The sequence below is a fragment of the Camelus ferus genome, chromosome 13, assembly GCF_009834535.1.
Source record: "Camelus ferus isolate YT-003-E chromosome 13, BCGSAC_Cfer_1.0, whole genome shotgun sequence".
NCBI classification, from domain to species: Eukaryota; Metazoa; Chordata; class Mammalia; order Artiodactyla; family Camelidae; genus Camelus; species Camelus ferus.
The window spans coordinates 22805847-22826218 of NC_045708.1; the positions used below are offsets into that span (position 1 = coordinate 22805847).

The 20372-nt window shown below is 43.5% G+C and overlaps 2 protein-coding genes across 6 annotated transcripts in view; one reads left to right on the forward strand and one right to left on the reverse strand.

Moving 5' to 3' along the window:
• Positions 1-5007, forward strand: part of RBBP4 (RB binding protein 4, chromatin remodeling factor) — an 18380-nt gene extending 13373 nt beyond the window's left edge. For both annotated transcript variants that reach the window (XM_032495823.1, XM_032495824.1), the window contains exons 9-12: positions 614-690; positions 797-854; positions 944-1054; positions 4021-5007. In XM_032495823.1, the coding sequence (XP_032351714.1) occupies positions 614-690; positions 797-854; positions 944-1054; positions 4021-4086 (312 nt within the window). In that variant the 3' untranslated portion in view covers positions 4087-5007. The remainder of the gene's footprint in view (positions 1-613; positions 691-796; positions 855-943; positions 1055-4020) is intronic.
• On the reverse strand, positions 4861-19332 carry SYNC (syncoilin, intermediate filament protein). 4 transcript variants are annotated; one of them, XM_032495821.1, is made up of 5 exons: positions 18683-19332; positions 13558-14701; positions 7891-8015; positions 7639-7715; positions 4861-6380 (listed from the first exon to the last, which is right to left on the reverse strand). In XM_032495821.1, exons 1-5 carry the CDS (start codon positions 18733-18735, stop codon positions 6370-6372), a joined length of 1410 nt encoding a protein of 469 aa, XP_032351712.1. In that variant the 5' UTR covers positions 18736-19332; the 3' UTR covers positions 4861-6369. The 4 variants fall into 4 exon arrangements, with proteins under 4 accessions (XP_032351712.1, XP_032351710.1, XP_032351713.1 ...); XM_032495819.1 differs by lacking the exon at positions 18683-19332 and adding an exon at positions 15944-17740; XM_032495822.1 differs by lacking the exon at positions 7639-7715 and having other exon boundaries at positions 18683-19324.
• Positions 19333-20372: the final 1040 nt, after the last annotated feature.

Genomic DNA, 20372 nt, shown 5'->3' on the forward strand with positions numbered 1-20372 from the left:
GTCAAAGAGCTTAAAATTCTATAATGAAGAAGAACCCATTTAAAACTGCTGTAGTAAAAGATTGTTTCATCAAATATTACATACAGAAGGGTAATCAAAAAAACTAATTTTGGTGTGTGAATGTGACATCTGAACTCGGCCCTAGGTGAGCCATACCCGTATACACTTAATCTCTTAACCTTATTTTTTTACTCTTCAGCCTACTCCAATGAATATTTTGTCTTCACTCTCTCTGTCTTTGCTTGTAATGGGGTTCTTGCTGAGAGTATCCAAATTCTTAAGTACTGGTCATGTGATTGTTGCATGTGTAGTGGCTAAATTTAATAAAATCATTGTTGTAAGGAGTCATTTTTAATCGGTCCTATGTATAATACTGAATTCGTTATAAGTACTTTATTAAATAATTGTTGTGTGTGTGTGTGAAGTTAAGTCAGCACTAGATGACATTTAGCTAGAGGCCAGATTGAGACAATAAGTATAGATGATGAAATCTTCAAAAAAATGCAAGATAAAATAGAATATAAGCTAGGGCTAATAATGGGTTAAATTGTTAAATATAATGTTAGGTATTTTCTCCTCAATTTTCTAATTGATGGCTTTTTCTTATGTATAGGTTCAGTGGTCACCTCACAATGAGACTATTTTGGCTTCTAGTGGTACCGATCGCAGGCTGAATGTCTGGGATTTAAGGTAAATCTTGTATTAATTACTCTTTGTTGAGTTATTTTCTTATACTTTCCAGAATTTGTTACTCAAGGTAAATCTGTTTTAACTTTTAAAAATCTTTTTGTGCTAGTAAAATTGGAGAGGAACAGTCTCCAGAAGATGCAGAAGATGGGCCACCAGAGTTGTTGGTATGTTACAGATATTGCGCAATACAGAAGGAGTTTGTAATTTATTGTCCTCTATCTGCTTTTCATCTTTGTTTTCCTTCCTCTTTCAGTTTATTCATGGTGGTCACACTGCCAAGATATCTGATTTCTCCTGGAATCCCAATGAACCTTGGGTGATTTGTTCTGTATCAGAAGACAATATCATGCAAGTGTGGCAAATGGTAAGTGTTTAGTTATTTGGGCAAGTTCAGATAAATGAGACCTAGTATCATTTCATATTTATATTACTTCATCAGTACAACTGGCAGCTCTGTTCATTTTACTCCCCGAGTGTGTCTTTAGTGCTTACCTGCACATTATCATTTTCAACTGCTTACTCTATCTAGTTGTCCCACTGGTATCTCAAACTCAGCTAAACAAAGCTGATCTTTTTTCTCTCCTCCCTTTCCTTACTTCCCTTTCTTTTCTCCTGACTTTTCTGTTTTCTGTACTGCTCCAGTGTTTCCCCAGCTCATCAAACTTGAAAACTCAGTAAGTTTCCCTCCATTGTCTATTCACCTCTCGGTCTGGTTTACTTATCAGATTTTATATTGTCTATCTGCACTATTTCTCCCATCTATATTCATGTTATGAATACAGACATACCCAAACTTTCCTGTTTCAACTCCACACCCTAGTTTTTTGGTCAAGTTCTCATACTGCTTCCTAGGCTGTTGTAGTAACCTCCTAATTGTTGGCTTGCCTCTTGTTTCTCTATCTTTGCAAGCATTTGAGTTCTTTAAGGAATGGTCATTCCCTTGAAATGACTTGTGAACATGCCTAGCATAGTTCCTACCACAATGTCACAGCATAATAGTACCATTTCTCCATGAAACTTGCCTTAGATTGCAGAAACATTCCCTGCCTTTATACCCCTGTTGAAGGTGATCATCCTTTGAATTTTCAGAGTACTTGGAATTTAATAAAAATAACTATAATGTCTGATAAATAGCAACATAAGAAATGGTTGCTCTCTGGATATGGGTAGTGGTGATGGTTGCACAAAGTGTGAATGGACTTAATGTCACTGAACTGCATAGTTAAATGGTTACAATGGTAACTCTTGTTATGTGTCTCTTACCACAATTTAAGAAAACAGTTAACGTAAGTTTTAAATGACAGTATCCTAATAAGTCAAAAGAATTCAAAACAAACTTGTCTCAGAATTAAATAGGAAGAAAGCAGATTATAGAACAGCAGGATAGAATCCCTCATATTCAAATATGGGTATCTAGTCTTATATTTAGTTATATGTGACGACTTAATAAAAGGTTATTTGCCAAAATGTAGTTGGTATGTTTAGGAAATTCTTGATTTCTTCTTTATCTCTTTCTGTATTGTAATTTTTTATAATAAGGATGTTTCATGTGTTAACGAAAGTCTACCCTTTCCCTTGTAACGCACCCACACAATTTACATAAAAATTAAAGAGTTCTAATGGAAAGTGCAGTGGGCTACCTTGGATAGCCTATCAGTTGAAAGTATTTTAGTAGTTGTCATGGGAATGTTGTAGATTAAGCTATGTCACCTTCAAGGCCATCATCTCCAGTTTAGGTTGTTACTTTACTCAGTTTACTCAGTTGTTCTGGGTTTTTTGTTTGTTTTTTAGGAATTATTGTGGTAGAATAAGTAGTATTTGGTCTTTGTCTAGGTTCCTGGCACACAGTTCCTAAAACCCTTGGGATTTCCTGAGTGGTAGGAGTCTCTGTTGCTATTTATGAGAAGCCTCTTTTGGCCAAGCCTGAGTTTTAGGCCAGGGAGGTGACTTAGGGGCCCCCTGTAAACACTCTAGGGAAAGCTCCATAAAAAGCTTTTGATTTGATAAGCTTCTGGGTTGGTGACTATTTCCATGTCACCAGAGAGGGTGTGGAAGCTCTGTGCTCCCTCCCTCACCTTGCCCTATGCATCTCTTCCATTTGGCCATTCCTGAGTTGTAACCTTTATAATAAACCAGTAAAGCACTTTACTGGGTTCTGTGAGTCATTCCAGGAAATCAGTCCTGAGCCAGGGTTGTGGGAACCCCTCAAGTTTGGCAGAAGTGCTTGGTTATCGTGGGCACTCAGGGTTTAACACTGGCCTCTGAAGTTAGGACAGGCTTGTGGGATTGAGCCTGCTGTTCGAAAAGACATTATACATTTGTTTTCAGACTGCATCTCCTTTTTTTTGAGTTTGTTTTATGAGGGGGAGGTAATTAGGTTTGTTTATTTATTTATTTATATTTGGAGGAAGTACTGGGGATTGAACCTAGGACCTCGTACATGCTAATTATGCGCTCTACCACTTGAGCTATACCTTCCCCCGAGACTACATCTCCTAATTGTATACATTTCCCCTGTAGTCAGATTGTAAGGTAAGACTATCCATCCTCTGCAGCACCTACCCTAGTGATTTATGCATAGTAGATACTAAGAACAGTAAATTTTGCCCAAGGGAAAAGTGGTTTCTATATTTAGGATGCTTGTGGTGTGGATACTTCATCAAGTAGTAGAAGTGGAGTTTATTTTATACAAGAGCAGTTTCTCTTTTTTAAATATTTATAGATTGAGACTTGGAACAAGATTTTGCTGGGGGGCCAGGGATTCTGTCTTTTTTTTTTAATGTACAATTCAGTGATACTTAGTATAGTCACACAATTGCCCAACCATCACCAGTCAGTTACCCCCAGAAGAAACCCCATACCCAGGTAGCCATCACTCCCATTTTCCTCCAGTCCACCCAGTACTAGGCAGTCATAAAGGTACTTTCTCTGGATTTGCCTGTCTGCACGTTTAATATAAATGAAATCATACAGTATATGACTTTTATTCATTCATCAGTTGATGAACATTTGTATTATTTTTACTTTTTGACTATTCTAAATAATGTCTGGTTAAAGGCAGATGGTACCCATATTTCAGTTTTGGGGGAATATCCTAATCCAGGGGGTTGGCCTGTGGACAGCTGCGTGTTTCTATTGGTACACAGCTGTACTCATTCATTTGTAGGTTGTCTGTGGCTGCTTTCATGCAGCAACTGCAGAGTTGAATAGTTAAAACAGACGATGTGCCCCACAGTCTGTCTCCCTGGCCTCATGTATTTGAAAACTTAACTTAAAGAAACGGCCTTCAGTTTGCTCAGTATCCTTTTCTCTTTTTCTTGTTTTTGGCAGGCAGAGAACATTTATAATGATGAAGACCCCGAAGGAAGCGTGGATCCAGAAGGACAAGGGTCCTAGATAATGTCTGCACTTCTTGTGATTTTAGACTCCCCTTTTCTTCCTCTCAACCCTGAGATTGATATAACACTGGTTTTGATATAACCAGACTTTGTTTGGTTATCCCTCTGTAATAAGTTCCATCAACAATGTTATTAGCTCAAACAGAAGGTGTTTTCTAAATATTAACTGGGGGGCTTGATTCAGCAAAGCCACAGACTTATATTTAAATTTTCTTCAGGAATTTTCTAGTAACAGAGGTCAAAGGGGGAATATTGTGTGTGGTTATTTTTCTTCTTATGCTATATCCCCAAGTTTTTCAGACTCATTTAAGGAAAGGCTAGAGTGAATAAGAAATAGAGCCAAGTGAGGTAGGTGTCTGAGCCATGAAGTATAAATACTGCAAGATGTCATTTTTATTCAGGAAATAGGGAAGATTCAAGTCATATAAATTCCTACTCTAAAATCTTCACACCTAACTTTCCAGGATGCACATTTTCTTAAATAGACCAGTCCCCTCTAATTTTCTTCAGTTAAATCAAAACTGCGTGTTCTTCTTTCCCCATTTATTTTTGCTTGTAGTGTATTTCTTGAGCTGTTTTCATATTCTTTCCTTTCTGTGAAATGGTTTTTTTAAAAAAAACAAACAAAAAAAACTTGGGACCACCAAGTTGTAAAGATGTATGTTTTTACCTGACAGTTATACCACAGGTAGACTGTCCAGTTAAGTTGAGAAGAGTGAATTGATAGCTTGTATTTGTTTTTAAAATTAAATTAATCCTGGATAAGAGTTGCTTTTTTTTTTTTTTTTAGGAGTTAGTCCTTGACCACTAGTTCGATACCGTCTCTTATTCTGGGTGACCTGTTTCACCAGCAGGCCTGTTACTCTCCATGACTAACTGTGTAAGTGCTTATAATGGAATAAATTGCTTTTCTACATAACCCCATGCTGATGGGTTTTATTTAGTATGTAACATCCATCAAACACCAGTCTCTGGCTTCTAGAAGAGTTGTTCAGATGACAGTTGTTTTCTATGATCTCTGACAACCAAGAGCAGAATTAAATATAATAGACCCAGAAGTATAGAAAAGAGCTTTACTCCTTCCCAGGGAAAGTGAAAGACATAAAATACTGAATCAGAGGTGCACAGATTAGTCTTTGATAAAATAACACATTTTTGAAGTCTCTCTCTAAGAACTACATGGACTTTCAAGAACATCAAAGGCAGTGTGGCAGAGAATTTAAGGCAAAGTTTAAATTTGGAAAAGGTGTTTGACCTTTTCTCAGAGAGAGGTTGAATCTCCCCAGTATGTTTTTCACTGGGGGCCTATAGTTAGAGGTTAGGAAAGTAGGCTCTTGAAAGCCAAGTGCCATAACCAGATAAAACTTCTGGTTCCTTGCCAATCACCCAGTTAAACTGAGTAGATTGCTCTCACCCCACATCATTGTCATGAGATAAGGTGTTTGGAGAAATCTGAATATCCGTAAGCTTTAAGTTCAAATCTGGATTGGTTCTTTTCTGTAAGTCAGTAGTTCTTTTAGAGTATAGTGAAAATTGACACATAATCTACATGAGTCAGCACAGACTTAAAGAAAAGTAAACTTTGTAAAGGAATTCATTTAAAGTCTTAACACTCATGGCATAAAAGTTAAAATTGTAAACCCATATACAGTTAACCCTTGAACAACGTGGGTTTGAACTGTGCAGGTCCACTTATACACAGATATTTTTCAATAGTAAATGTCACACAGTACTACACCGTCAGTGGTTGGTTGAATCCATGAATGTGGAGGAACCTCAGATAACCAAGGACCAACTAAGTTATATGCAAATTAACCCCCATGTTGTTCAAGTGTCAACTGTAATGAAAATCTGCTGTCTTTGACCCCATCTGTGTTCCTGAAGAGGTTTTTGGTTTGGGTCAATACAAGGTAAGATAACATTCTTCACAGCACTGCAAGGTGGGTGTGTCCATACATTCATCCTTTACTCAGTGCCACGTGGAGGGTTGCTTCTGGGTGATAGGCACATTTATATATTCTTCAGTCCGCTGAGATCAGTACCAGAAGCTTACAAAACAGAATCCAGCCAAGAGCTGATTGATAGTGTTCTGCCTCCAGCCAGCCCTAGAATCTTTTTAAACAGGTCAGCCAGTATTTGTAACTTCCCCAGAACTGCTTGCCAAGTCCCTGGCACTCCCTTCTCTATTTGGAAAAAAAAGTCTGTCCAAAGGATACTTAGTGATCCTTTGCTAGGAAATGTTTTTCTGTTGTTTCTCAGTTACAGATTCGGCCATAGGTTTCTAAACAGCCCCTGTAAGTTTGAGAGAAAAAAGGATGAGTTTAAATTTTCTGCAACTTGAAATAATACAGTATAAAATTTTTAACAATGAACTTCTGAAGCTTAGTGCAGGCCATGTTGGGGAGAGATTGCTAGAGTGTGATTGACATCAAATCAGGGATGACTTTTCCCCCAGCAAGTATTTGAGTATCTCCTATGGTGGTGATGGGAGGGGCTAGCTAAAAATTTTCTCTGCCCATGTTAACTACACAGGTAGTACAAGAACTGAAATTCTGTACTTGTGATTCTTTGGATGAATCGTTGTATTTTCCCTTGTGAACTTTGATCCACACAAAGGCAATTAGCAGATCATTTTCTTCAATTACAAGTTTTTAGTAACCTCCCAAACTATCAGTTATGCCTGGATAAAACAGTAAAAGAAAATCTTAGTAAATTAGGGAAAGCATGAGTTATAATAGTTATTTGCGGGGAAGGTGTTAAAGCTCAGTGGTAGAGTGCGTGCTTTTAGCATGCACGAGGTCCTGGGTTCAGTTCCCAGTACCGCCATTAAAAATAACAGTAAAATAAACTCATTTACCTCCCCCCAAAAAATTTTTTTAAAAATAAGATTTTTTTTAATTTTTAAAGCTTTAAAAAAAATTGTTATTTGTGTCCAAGACGTAGGATTAATTAAGAAATTTAAATTTATGGACATTTATCTAGTATCCAGCTTGGACTTTTTAATCCTAAATTTATCTAAGAGAATATAGGACTTTATAAGGAATATAAAAACATAATTGGTATGTAAAGAAATTGATGGATAGATGTGTTGCTTGTTTCACAAATTAAGCAATACTGTCGTCCTTCAATCTCAACAACACCCTCTTCAGCTTTTAATGATTATTTAGCAAATTAACTTAGCCTTCTTGGCTTCCTTTGTCATAGTCTGAATTTGGTAGCATAACTGCCTTCTCTGCTATTCTAAGGAAACTTTATGAATAGCAGAGAGGGTCAGATAGGGTGAGGAAAGTAAGACTGCACAGAGCCTAGATGTTTTATCCTGTTCCAGGTTTCCTGGTGATAATTAGGGCATATTTTGAGTCCTACTGAAAGTTAAAACATTACAAATGAACCCTGAATGCCTGCAATGGGCCATTTGAAGGTATGTGTTATCCCTAATTGGGATATCCTTACTTGTCGTTAGACACATTTTTTTTTTTAAGGCATTAGTATTGTTAGGTTAGGATAGCAGCATCAATGCAAACACCACTCTTAAGCCCACAAGGATCACCTTGTGACTGTGTCTCAATTCCCCCTGCCTCAGAAGTGGGAGCGTTAGCCTGTTCCAGGCTCCTTGGTAGCATAGCCCTTTAAAAAAAGAGAGCAATTTTCCATCTGGTCATGGATGAGCACAATTTGAAAATCACTGCAAATTATTTTTTTGTTTTTCACTTTAAAGTGAAATTTCCCGTGAGGAACATCTATCTCCCCTCCCCACCATCCCTCAGCCAGTGTTGAGATTTGCGAAGCAGCAAAAACTGACTTGTAAGCTGAGAGCTCTTCAGCAAGGTTGATCCTTAGCTGCTCCATCTCTTTGTTCTTCTGTTGCTGGAGTTGCACCGCGCTTCTTAGCTGCCTCTGTCGTTCTTCCATTTCCTCTAGCTGTTCCTGCAGGAGAAGGCCAAGAACATTTCTAATCAGCCAAACAATAAAAACCTGACTTCGCCCATACTATTATAAAGCACCTTCTTACACATCATTTAATCTTCATGGCAGTGTTGAGGTTAAGAACCTGAGATTCAAAGAAACTGTTTTGACAGAGATGCTGTTTTTGAAAATGGTGACCTGAAAGGAATCTTGTCTGTTAACCACAGCTTCTTAATGTATAGAATCCTGCAAAGGGTGGACAAGTTCTTAGAGGGACTTCTTTGTTTCACAATCTTCAGAAGGTGAGGATTTTGTCTAATTGGTGAGCTGAGAATTTTCTAGATCCCTCACTCTATGTGCAAATTTAGATATTCCCATTAAGATAATGAATAGTTTTTATAGCATTCTGCAACTTAAACAATTTAAGTTGGAAAAAAAAAGTCTTTGTGTGAGCAGTTATTGAAATATTAACTAGAATTCTAGGAGCATTGTTCAGCTAATAGAATTCCAGGTTTAGAAGATTTTTGAGTTGTTTGGTTAGAGGAAAAACAGTAAATACAGTTTCATATTTGAAGCTCCCTGAAGTCAGAAATCTTAACTTAGTATTTACTACAACTTGACATGCAAATAGATGCCTTAGTAAGGATGTTGGCTATCGTGGATGTTAATTTCCTACATCCTTTACTCATTACACATAAGGACAAGTTGTTCTAAAATGCTAAGTTGGAAGGTGAAGTTGGTATGCCCTGGAGGCCCTCAGGAGTCTTCAGGTAACTAGTTCCCATTCTGCCAAAACAGGTGGGATACATTCTGTAAACTGTCTCTGCCAAGGTTTAATGCCTGAGGCATGAAGAAAGGAAGATGTCAGCAAATCAGCCTGGTTTAGTTGCTAGCTGACGTGGATCCTCAGGAATCAGGAGGGAGTTGGGAAGGGAAGGGAGTGTTGAAGGGCATATTTTTAAGGGGCAATGACTTCAGTGCAGACTTTGAAGAATAACAACATAGGAATCCAGTTTGGATACATGCTATCATTAGAAGGATCTAAATAATTTGTTCTGAGTCGCCCTTGATATACCTGTGGCATGTCAGTCTGCAGGGTTTAATACTCTGGTTGAATCTCAACTTTTGTCAACATTGTCAAAAGTTATTTTTTTAGTGCCTAGCCATGCTTTGACACTACACAGAGATGTGGCCTTACCGTCAAAGAGCAGGTTATCTAAAGGAAAGCAACTGTATACCTCTGTGCCCCAGTTTCCCAAACCTCACAAAAGTACATGCTTGGGAAGGCAGGCTGCACATCACTGATAAACTCTTGACAAGGAGAACCTCACAGATTGAAGGAAGTATTGTTACAGTGACAGACAGTAAAGGACAATCTCCAGTCTTAATCCTATGTAGCACCGCTAGGTTAACTTTCTAGAAACTGCTTTATCATCTCAATTTCATAAATTCCACTTTCCTTAGTCCCTTAGGGCATTCAGAACCCCTCTAGTTTGACCCTTACCTCTAACTAGAACCTCCATGACTCCTATATTCACACTGTCCAGTATGGAAGTCACTAGCTACAGGTGGCTACTGAGTACTTGAAATATGGCTAGTCTGAATTGAGATGTGCTCTAAAGATGAGATACAGCAGATTTCTGAGACTTGGCACCAAAAATATGTATGTATAAAATACTAAGTATCTCAAATTTTAATGTTGATTACATGTTACAATGATAATATTTTTGACATGGGTTAAATAAAATTACTAATTTCACCTCTTCTTACATTTTTTAAATGTGGTTACAGGGAAATTTTAAGTGACATCTGTGGCTTGCATAGTACTTCTGTTGGACAGTGCTGCTCTAGTCTGACCAAGTCGGACTTCTGGGCCTTGACTCCTGCCATTTCTGTGACCTAGACAGCATCTGCTCCCTTATGTTCCAATTTATTCATGTCTAGCTCCCAACCAGACTGTAAATTCCTGGTTCTCAGTATGTCCAGCACCCTACACACAATGCTTATTGATGTGAAGCATGCAGATAGTAAGCATATTCCATCTTTAGCATTGGCACACTACCAATTTCAAACTAAAAACTATGGCAAATTCCTCACCCCATCACTGCAGTCACCAGATCCTACCCATTTTACCTCACATCTCTCATCTCTCTTAAAGTCTAAGTGGACTTTCTAGGCTCTATCAGTCCACCCTCCACATTGCCATGTAAAGAGTACATACCTATGTGCCAGGCCCCATTGGAAGTGCTGTACAAATACTAACTAGTTCATTTCTTGCAACAGCTCTATTAATCCCACTGTACATGTGAGGGAGCTGAACCACAGAGGTCAAGTAATTTGTCCAAAGGTTCCCAGTTGGTAAGTGGTAGAGCCAGGATTTGCCATTGGTTTAGAACTCATCCTCTTAATAACTGTTATATTGCCAGTAGAATCTTTAGTGGTCTTCAAACTGTTTTCCATGAAACCCCAGAAGGAGGCCATATTGGAGTGTCCTTGCTACTCTTTAGTTAGAAGTTAGCTCCACTTTTGCCTACTTTATATCTTGGCATTTATATAAGATTGTTTTGGGGAAGGGGTCTGTGGCTTTGAAGAAAACTTTTTGAAAACCACTGACCGAAAGACTACATAAAGCCCTTTACAACCTGGTCCCAATCTACCTCTCCAGCCTCATCTTTCTGCTTCTCAAATTCCTTATGATCCAGCCACACCAAGCTGTTCGCGTCCCACAACATGTCTGTGTTTTCATGCTTTTGTATAAGCTGTTCCCTCTGCCTAGAATGCCTTTCCCTTGTCTACACAGTGAATTCATTCTTTAAGGCTCAGCTCAGACATCTTGTAGTGATGAATGTGGACTTGAGAAAGATTGCACACAGTGGCATCCTTCCTCCATCACTTGCTAGCTGTGTAACCCTGGACACATGACTCACCTGTTTTCTTGTTTTTCAAATGGTGACAGTAGTTCAGACCTATCTCAGAGGTAAGAATTAAATGAATTATTACACGTGAAGAACTTCAAGTACATGCTAGGTATTGTTAATCTTATGAAATACCCCGTTTCCCCAGGCAGGGGTAATTAGACCTGCTTCATCAGTACAATGCCTTATTCCTACAACTATTACAGTATCACATTGAAGCATATTAATTATTTCATTGATTCTAAAACTCACACTCTTTAACATCTTAGCTCAGGATAGATCTTAAAATCAAGTGTCCTAGATTTTTGAAATCATTTTATCTGGTATCCTTCCTGGACTATAAACTTTTTGGGGGTGGGGACTGCCTCTCCACCCCCAACCCCCAATGCCATTTCTTATCTGTTTTGCCAGCACATAGCTCACTGCCTGGCACATAGTAAACAGACACTTAGAAAATATCTGTTGAATGAATGGATGGTGGTGATGAAAGAGGCAAAGTTTGCAATTGTAAGAATGATACCTATCCTTGAAAAGTAATCAGATGCTACATGTAACCTCTGGCAAACAGTTTAGGAAGAAGCCATTTCAGAAAGAAGAATTAGCTCCTTCAGACCTTTAGCCCTATTTTAATCATGGCATAGTGATAGAAGACACTCACCGAGATTGTTTTTCATATAATGGAAAGCTGCATAGATCATCAAATCTGAAACGAGTACAGTGATGAAAATCACGGGGGAAAATTCTGCAACTCCAGTACCATGTCAGAACACTCTAATCCAGGGAATTCCTTATTTAACAGCACCACCATCCTAGTTAGCCTTGCCTGAAATGTCAGCATCCTCTCGACTTCTCACCTGTCTCTGCCTGACTCATTCTATAGCCAAGTTCATTCTACAGTTGTTCTTACATCCTTCCCCTTCCTTTTATTCCTGCTACCGTTGTGTTCTCTTACCTACTGTAGCTTCCTAGTGTCCCTTGCCTCTGGGTACCTAGCCCATTTTACACACTGACACCAATACTGTTTCTAAAAGTAGAGACAATCATGTTAAGCCCTTGATTAAATACTGTTAACAATGCAACTTATCGCTGAATAAAGTCCAAATTCCCTAGTTTGGATTTCAAAGTCCAATGTGATCTGCCTTGACCTACCTTTACAGTTCAACTCACCTCTCAGTTTTTCACCTTTCACATGCAGCCAAGTTACTAATTATATTTTAGATCTGTTGAGTCAAATAAAATATATTAAAATTACCTTCATGTATTTCTCCTTTTTAATGTGGCTATTAGAAAATTTAAAATTATATAAGTGGCTTGCATTATATTTCTGTTGGACAACACTGTTCTAGATCTTGCCTATACTTCAATACCTAGCTCAAACAACACCATCTTCTGTGAAGGGTTCTCTGATTTAATCCATGGCTAAAATACGTCATCATCCGATAACACTCTTATCTGCACCTCTTAAATCACATGTTATTTTCTACCCTGGGTTACAGTTATTAATGGAACATCTGACTGAGTATAAGCTGCTAAGGATAGTATTTGTTTATGCAAAAATAATTAGTGCCCTAACACTAGATTGTGACCCTATAAAAAAGCAATGTGTTGGAGATGTGTTGGGTGAGTGAGGGGTGTACACATATGCCTAGTTTGAAAATATTCAATATTATGACAAAAAAAACCCACCATGGTTTTCATAATACAATCTTCAGTGAAGTGAATGCAGCTGTTTTCAAAAGAGGACACATTCCCTTAAGGATGTATCAAAATCTCTGAGAGGGCATAAGTTTTTAAGTTTATCTAAAAGAACATGTATTTCACAAGACAAATGTACTGCTCTGAAAAGCACCACACCGTAGTCTTCTCACAGCGCCTAGCAGCACTTAAGTCAGCACTTGACTGATGTGTACTCTGAGCCTGGTGGCAGAGACAAGTAAAATATACTCCCTATCTTCTGAAAGCTCACAGTCTGGGGGAGAGAGAATTGTTTATGCACCTAGTGTTTATATCCCACTAGTGTTTATATAAAAGAGATTACAACTGGCTTATCAGCAGAAGCAGCTTGAATACAAGTGAAATGGTAACAAATGCACAAAAAAGGAAAATAAGGAATAGAGCTTTATAGATTTCATCTCAGTTTTTTAAGACTGGAAGAGATCAGCAGAGATCAGCCAGGTGGGACTTGAGGGTGAACATGGGAGAGGGGAGAGCATGAATTCTACCCAGCCCCATTCCCTCCTGCTCTATATAAACCCAAGTGTGAATCACTCAGAACTGGAAAACTGTGCTGTGGAAAGAGCACTGAAATATTTGGGGCTGGTTAGACTAGAGTTCAGATTACTCCATCTCACTGAGCCTTAGTTTCCTCATCTATGAAAAATGATAATAGTTGACTTGGAGAGTTAACAAAGATCAAGTGAGATAATTGGTGCCAAAGTGCTGTGTAAACTAAGAATGCAGATAACTTTCAGCCCTAGCACAGTCAGAATGAATGGAACGGAGCATGGAGTAAAGAAGTGAGTGACTGACCCCAAAGAACAGATTGTTCTTACATATGACAGTATCCTTCAGCCCAAAGGTATTTGACGGGTCACCTGTTCCTCCCCAGGCTAAAAGACCACACTTCCTTCCATGCCCAGTGGGCCTACCCTGTACTGCTGCACCTCCTCGTCTCGTTTTTGCCTCATGAGGGTGATCTGGTCCTCCAGGTTCCTGTTTTGCAGATGGAGCTGCCTGGCCTCTGCTTGCAGGGGTCTCAGAGCCTCCTTCATCTCCTGGATCTCGGCCTGGGTCTTCTGTAGCGCTTTGGCTGCGGCTTCTTTCCTCTCAAGGAGCCGCAGCAGCTGAGGCTCATACTCCTCCTCCAGGCCCTGGCGGCTCTCTGCCATGAGGTTCTCAAACTGGGTAGAGAGCCGTCTGCTTTCCTGGAGGAAATGCCCATCCCTCTGGCTTGGAGGTGCTTCGAGTTGCTGCCGTAGCTGCTCCTTCTGCCTCTGATAGGCATCCCGGAGCTGGGCCAGTTCCTCTGAGAGCTGGGCTGCCCGTGCGGTCAGCACTTCCCGGAGCTCGGCAAACTGGGCCACATCCTGCCGTCGGCACTCCAGCTGGTACTGGTAGGCCACACATTCCTTTGTCACCTTGAACAGCTTCTGCTTGACCAGCCGGATATCCTCTCTCAGCCCATCCCTCTCCAGCTCTGCCTGGGCGTGCAGTTTGTAGGCAGCCAAGATGTCCTGGTGGACCTGCTGCACCTCCTGTAGGGCTGGTTCTCGGAGCAACACAAGCTCGTGGATGAGCTGATCCCTCTCCTCTTCCAGCTGGGCCACGGCTTGGACACATTGCTGGAAACGCCCCTCCAGCAATTCCAGGTCCTCTATGCTCAGGCTTCCCTCTGTGCTGGGACTTGGCCCAGCTCTGAGGCTCTCCTCCAGGTTAGGTTTCTCCTCGCTCTGGGCAGTCTCGCCCCCATAAATCACCTGCTCTGGGTTTGTGGTCTTTCCTGGCTCCGCAGGCTCCACACACACCGTCTCCTCGGGCTTCACTGGCTCTTCCACATACAGGGCTTCATCTGGTGGCCTGGCCTCCTCAATATACAGTGTCTCCTCCGGCATCTCTGTCTCTTCCACATACAGGGCCTCATCAAGGTTACCTGGGTCTCCCAGGTAGAGAATGTCCTCTAAGTTCAAGGTCCCCTCCAAAGACAGAGTAACTTCTGGGTTCCAGACGCCCACCTCATACAGGGAGTCAGAACTCTCCTCCTGAAGAGGAGACGTAGCCTCTGCTCTTGCTTCTCTGCAAAAGAAATGACAAGGTGAAAGGGCAGTCACAGTCCCCAGATGGTTGGTGACTAGAGCCACTAGACCACAGGCCTAGATTCTATCAGTTCTCACAGCTCAGGGGACATTTGTCCGCCCCTCCCTGCCTTCGATCTGTCCCCACACAGCCCACTGCTTGGATCTCCTGACAACATCCCATGATGTCAATGTCGAGCCTTTGCCTACATACCTTCAAGGACAGGAAACTCATACCTGAGCCGCTATTTGTCACACTGTCATAAGAAACTTCTAGCATTGAGGTAAAACCTTCCCAGCAAATTTCCCCTGGACTTGATTCTTCTTTCTAGAATCAGACAAATCTAACTTCTTTTCCATGTAAGTTCTTTAGACACTTGAAGAGAGCTGATTCATCCTTCTATTATTCCATGCATGCTAGGGTTTCCGGTGCCCTCGTCATTTGGGTCACTTCTTTCTGATAGGCTCCAAATTGACAGGGTCACTATCCCTTGGGGGTGGGTAGTGGAAGCAGCATCCAGGTGTGCTCTGAGCAGTGAATTTCTGGACACACTATGCCTATTGATGCAGCCAAGATGCCCTCAGCATCAAGGGCAGCTCCATCATATTCTTGACAAGTGCTGAGTTTGGGTAAAATCCTTAAGACTTTTTCACACCAAGTGCTTTTAAACCACATCTCTTGTCCCTGGAAAACTTCATCTTGTTAGCATTGGCCCGTTCTTCTAGCCTGTCAAATGTTCCTGAATTCAGATTCTGTGACTCTAACAGATGAGCCCCTTAATCCAGCTGCCTGTGGCCTGCTAGCTTACTCACTTCCTGTTAAAGAATGCTCTCCTGCCACCCTCAAGTGGCTTTGGTCTTTCTTGTTTCAAATGCATCTTACCCCCTGTGGATCTCTGAGCAATTCTTCAAAAATATAAAATACCATGGAAATAATAATAATAAATTACACTTTGGAAGGTCTTCTATGTGCCAGGCCCTGTTCTAAATGCTTTACATATATCAATTCATTTAATCCTCATAACAATTCTATAAGGTGTTTACATTTATTATCCCCATTTTACAGGTCAGGAAACAGGTTAAAGAGATTAAGTAATTTGCAGGAAACTCATACTCAGTGTGCACCAGTTATAAAACAGACTAAACTTGAATGTAGCTTTCAATAAACTTTTTTTGATAGGAAGTATAAATGAAAAGCGCCACATAGCAAAGAATTTGATTTATTTGTCTTGAAAAGGCTTACTTGTGTCCAGGTTTTAAGCTCCATTTCTTAGCTCCAAGTTCCCAAGAGATTATTTTTATTCCAAATCGTGCGCTTGGCCCTCCTCTCTTAACACCCCAGGAATCCCCAGCTTCCCTTTTGTATCTCATAGTGGCCCTCTGAAAACCACAGTGTGGCTTCACCAGGCTCCAGACATCACTGGCCTCATTCAACCCCGGCACCTGCACCAAACCTAATGCTTGAAGACAACTCAACAATCACCTAATCCATTCACTTCACTTTACCTGAGATGGAGTGTTTTTTAAATATCTTCACCTGGTATTACTTGGCACATCAAACTCAACTGCCACCAAATTATCCTTTCCCCTGAGCTTGTCTCACCTGTATTTTCTAGCTCAGAGAAACACATCATCATATACGAGATGTGATGATGAGACGAGAAGTCTTTAAACAGCGCTTTCCCTCCCCTATACAGCCAAGTCACTGAGCACTGACCTCTATCTCAGAAAGTCCCCAGTCTCCATCCCCCTCTTCACCCCACTGCCAGGGCCCTGGTCCAAGTCATCATCTCTCATCTGCACTTTTGTACCAGCCTTCCCATGAGCCTTCTCCCCCGTCCTCCTGCTCCCAATTATTCTCTACAGAGCTGCAGCTTTCTACAACATAAAGCAAATCACGTTGCTCCACTTCACGCCTAGATAGCCAATTATTTAGCATAGATTCAAGGCCCTTAAAGATGTGGCCCCAAACGTACCTTTTCAGCCTCATCTCACATGACTCCCCACAGCCCCCCAATGCTTGACAATCCAGAACATGCATTAACTTCTTACACCTCCTACTCCTAGTCCACAATGTCTAAAGGGTCCAGCTGAGGTGGGAAAAAAAAAAAGCTCATTGAATACCACCTGGCTAGAGAACAGTCCTATACTACCTGCAAAGGTAGAGCTCCTAGTGCCAGGAAGGATGCACCTGCTTGGCCAGCCAGACCCTCCGAATCCTCCACAGTTTCTGCTTTCCCAGCCAGTCAGCCCCTACATCGTGCTCCAGCGGAGTCCTCCACCCAGGAATGATGTAATCCTGTTCAAGGCAGTATTCTAAGCATTTTACATGAATACTCATTTATATGATGTTCATCTGTTATCCCCATTTTGTAGATGAGGAAACCAAAGCACAGAGTAAAGAGCACACTGAAGTTCTACAATTCATAAGCGGTGGAGCCTGGAGAAGACTGGCAGTCTGGCCCCCAGAGCCCGAGCTCCTTTTTACCACTCTCAGGAGAGCATGAAGTCTAAAAGAGGCCAAACAAGTATAACAGAGCCTGGCCCCAGCATTTAAAATGTGTTTATATCTATTTACCTAACAAATTTCTACTCCTCCTTCAAGTCCTGCTTACACTCTACCTCCTAGTGAAGCATTTCCCAGACAACCCCATTCGATGCATTTTTGATGCAGCTCATCTTCACGCTAAGTGCTTTGTATTATAGAAGTGTGTGTCTGTCTCCCCTAAGAGTCCATTCCTAAGCACAAGTACAGTGATTCGCTCTATATCCCAGGGTGGGGCTCAATGGTAGAAGGTAGGCAGGCAGCAACTGACTGAGATCCAAGGAGGAAACTTGCCCAAGGTCAAGTGGCAAAGCTGGAAGTAGAACCCAGGTCTCCTGACTGGCAGGCAGTGCTGTTACCACACACCCTGTTGCCTCAGTCACCTCACCCACAGTGCCAGGCCTCTGCCAGGTGCTGCCCTCATACAGTGCCCTTCTCTAAGTTGCTGGGGAGAAAGCAGATTATGGAAGATGTAGGGACAAGGGAGCCAGCTCAGATGGGACCCCTGACCTCAGGTTTCCTTGGGCCCCAAGCAGACTGCCTCTGCCACTCTGTCCCTGTCCTGAGAGGATTCCAGCAGCTCTCAACCCTGTCCATCAGGGCTGTGGCTGGGAGTGTTTGTGACACTGTGCAGGCATGAATTGGTGTGTGACTTTGCATGTACCCATATGTGTGTGTGGCAGTACAGGTGAGTATACGTGCAAACTAGGCTCAGTTGTGCCCTGATGACAGTGAAGTGGTGTCAGGTGTGTGTATTTGCACCTCCACCTCTTGGGACACTGGGAAGTCCAGGGCTTCAGGCTGACCTGGGGCAGAAATGCACCATATTTGCCCCAAATTCTTCAGCCACAGGTCCCTTCCCCCTAACTAGTGGCAAGCTGACAGTGTGGATGGATGGAGAGGCCCTCCCTTCCAGGCCTCCCCGGCTAGCCATGGCCCTCCTGCTGGTCTGGGACAGTAGACCCTCCCCACATAATCCCAGGCCCCAGACCAGAGAGAACGGGCTGCCTGAACAAACTCTCAACTCCAAGCTGGCAGCCGCCCAACCTTGCACCAAGTGTCTTCCACAGGCAGATTCAGCCTTCATCTCCAGCTGCATTTGGGGTGAGGAATGAAAGAAAACGGGTAGCGTTTTTGGCCACTAGGGGCCGAATGGCATCCGAGGGTTGACGCCCATTAGTCTGAAGGGGTTAATCCTTACACCGCCTGTGGGAGGGGGAGGGGGAACTATTTAAAAAAAAAAAAAAAACCCAGGCAAACGGTGGTGCCGGGGCCCCCAGGCAGGACTCCTCAACTCCCTTCGCGGGGTTCCTCCGCCTTGTGCCCCACCCCCGCAGGACCACTGCCCCCCGCCCGGTGAAAGACGCTCGCGGCGGGAGGGAATCCGAGCAGCACCCCCTCCCCAGGGGCGGCGACACGGGCCGGGGACCGTCCTACCTCGCGGCCTGGGCGGCGCCGTCCCCGCTGCGCCGGGGCTCCGGGCTGGCCATGGCTGAGCGACCCGGGCTCGGCGGCCGCGGTATTAATAGCAGGCCCCGCGGGCCGCCCGCGCCCGCCCGCGCCCGCCCGGCCGCCGCACTGCCAGCTGCAGCCGACACCGGATCCCGCCGGCCCCGGGCCGGGCGCGCCCACTTGGCCCGGGCTCTTGCCGCGGGAGGAGGGAGCGGGCCTCGCGGCTCGGGGTGGGGCGGGTTGGGGGAGAGGCAGCCCCTCCCGGGACCAGCCTGAGGGGGATGGAGGGGATCGACGTCTCCAAAGCCAGCTACCCTGAGGTCTTCCCGAACCTTCTTTCTCTCCACCCTTCCCTTCCAAGGGTCCTAGTTGCCGGGGGCAAGGGAGGAAGGTGGTTCTGCCGGCCCAGGAGAGCTCTTGCCCGGCCCGGCCGGGAAGAGGGCAGGGGGTAGGGTTGGGAACCTCGAGGGACCCAGCACCCTCTCAGAGAGCATGAAGCACCCGGCCCGCCGCCCAGAGGAGTTCGGGGATGTTCGCCGCCGGCCTTCGCCCTTCAATACCCCCCGCGCCTGAGCGCTGTGCCCCGCAGCTGTTGCCTAGGGTTAGGGGAGGAGGAGTAACGCCACACCCATGCTTTTGGGGACAGTCAGGAGCCTGGGGAAGGGCGGTGGGAGGACTGCGGGGGAGGGGTCTAAGCCTCTTACGGTTGAGTCCATATTTAACACCGCTTTCCACCCCCGCCTGCGAGGTTTCCTGGGGTCTCTCCGCTTGCTCCACCTGTCACCCCCGCCTGCCCTGCTTCTGTCCACTCCAGGACATTCCCACTCCCCCAAGTCCTTAGCCCACCAATGTCAGGGTCAGACTTCCAACACTGAAGGCTTTCTCCCTAAGCGAGAGGCTGCCCGGCCCTTTCCCAGACTTGGGCCTCCGGCGTTCTCCCTTCTGATGCCTTTTTTTCCACTTAGCCCCTCTGTCTGGGTAGATCTTTGACTCAATCGCAGAAGAATGCCGTGCACTCTATAACAAGCGAAGGGGCTGGATGTGTTTATTCTGAGAGGCCTTGAGTAAGGGGTGGGGGTGGGGCGGTGGGGCAGTGGTGCGGCCGTGCTGGGAGCCTGTGGGCTGTATGAACACACGGTTGTGCGTGTGCTGTTTGGAGGAGGAGATTGTGGGATTGTGTGTCCACGTGCGACTCTGCGTGTGGGGTACATGTCTGGGTGTGGACATGTGGACATGTGACTGTATGATCTGGGAGGGAGGGATGTGATTTTGTGTGTGGTGATTGTGCCGGTTGTGGGGTGTCCAGTGTGGCCAGCTGTTGTGACTGTGCTGGGGTGTGTGTATGGTTGTGTGTGTGTGATTGTGTGCCTACAAGTGACGGGGGACTGAAGCATGTGAGTGTGGGAGCAGGTGCTCACAAGCAGATGTCCTGTCTCTGTGATGGGGGCCTGCATATGTGGTCCTTAATCCATGCTTCTGAGTGTGCTGCCTCGGACAGTATATTTAGATCTCTCTGTCTAGTGCGAGGGGGTGGGAGATTAACACCCAGGGCATCCAAATACACCCTTGTATGGTATGCACGAGAAAAAGTCGGGTTTTGGAGGCTGCTGGTCATTTTCTGACTTACCTCTAAAATATTCCAGGGGAGGAGGTTGGCAGAGCCTCAGTGGCTGGT

Excerpts from the sequence above, each read along its gene's own strand:
- SYNC (XM_032495819.1), bottom strand. The coding sequence starts at position 16,071 with ATGAGATACAAAAGGGAAGCTGGGGATTCCTGGGGTGTTAAGAGAGGA. Across the intron at positions 14,702-15,943 it reads AGCTTAAAACCTGGACACAA|AGAAGCAAGAGCAGAGGCTA; the intron begins GTAAGCCTTTTC and ends TTTCTTTTGCAG. Across the intron at positions 7,716-7,890 it reads GAAGAGCTCTCAGCTTACAA|GGCTATGCTACCAAGGAGCC; the intron begins GTCAGTTTTTGC and ends CTTTTTTTAAAG.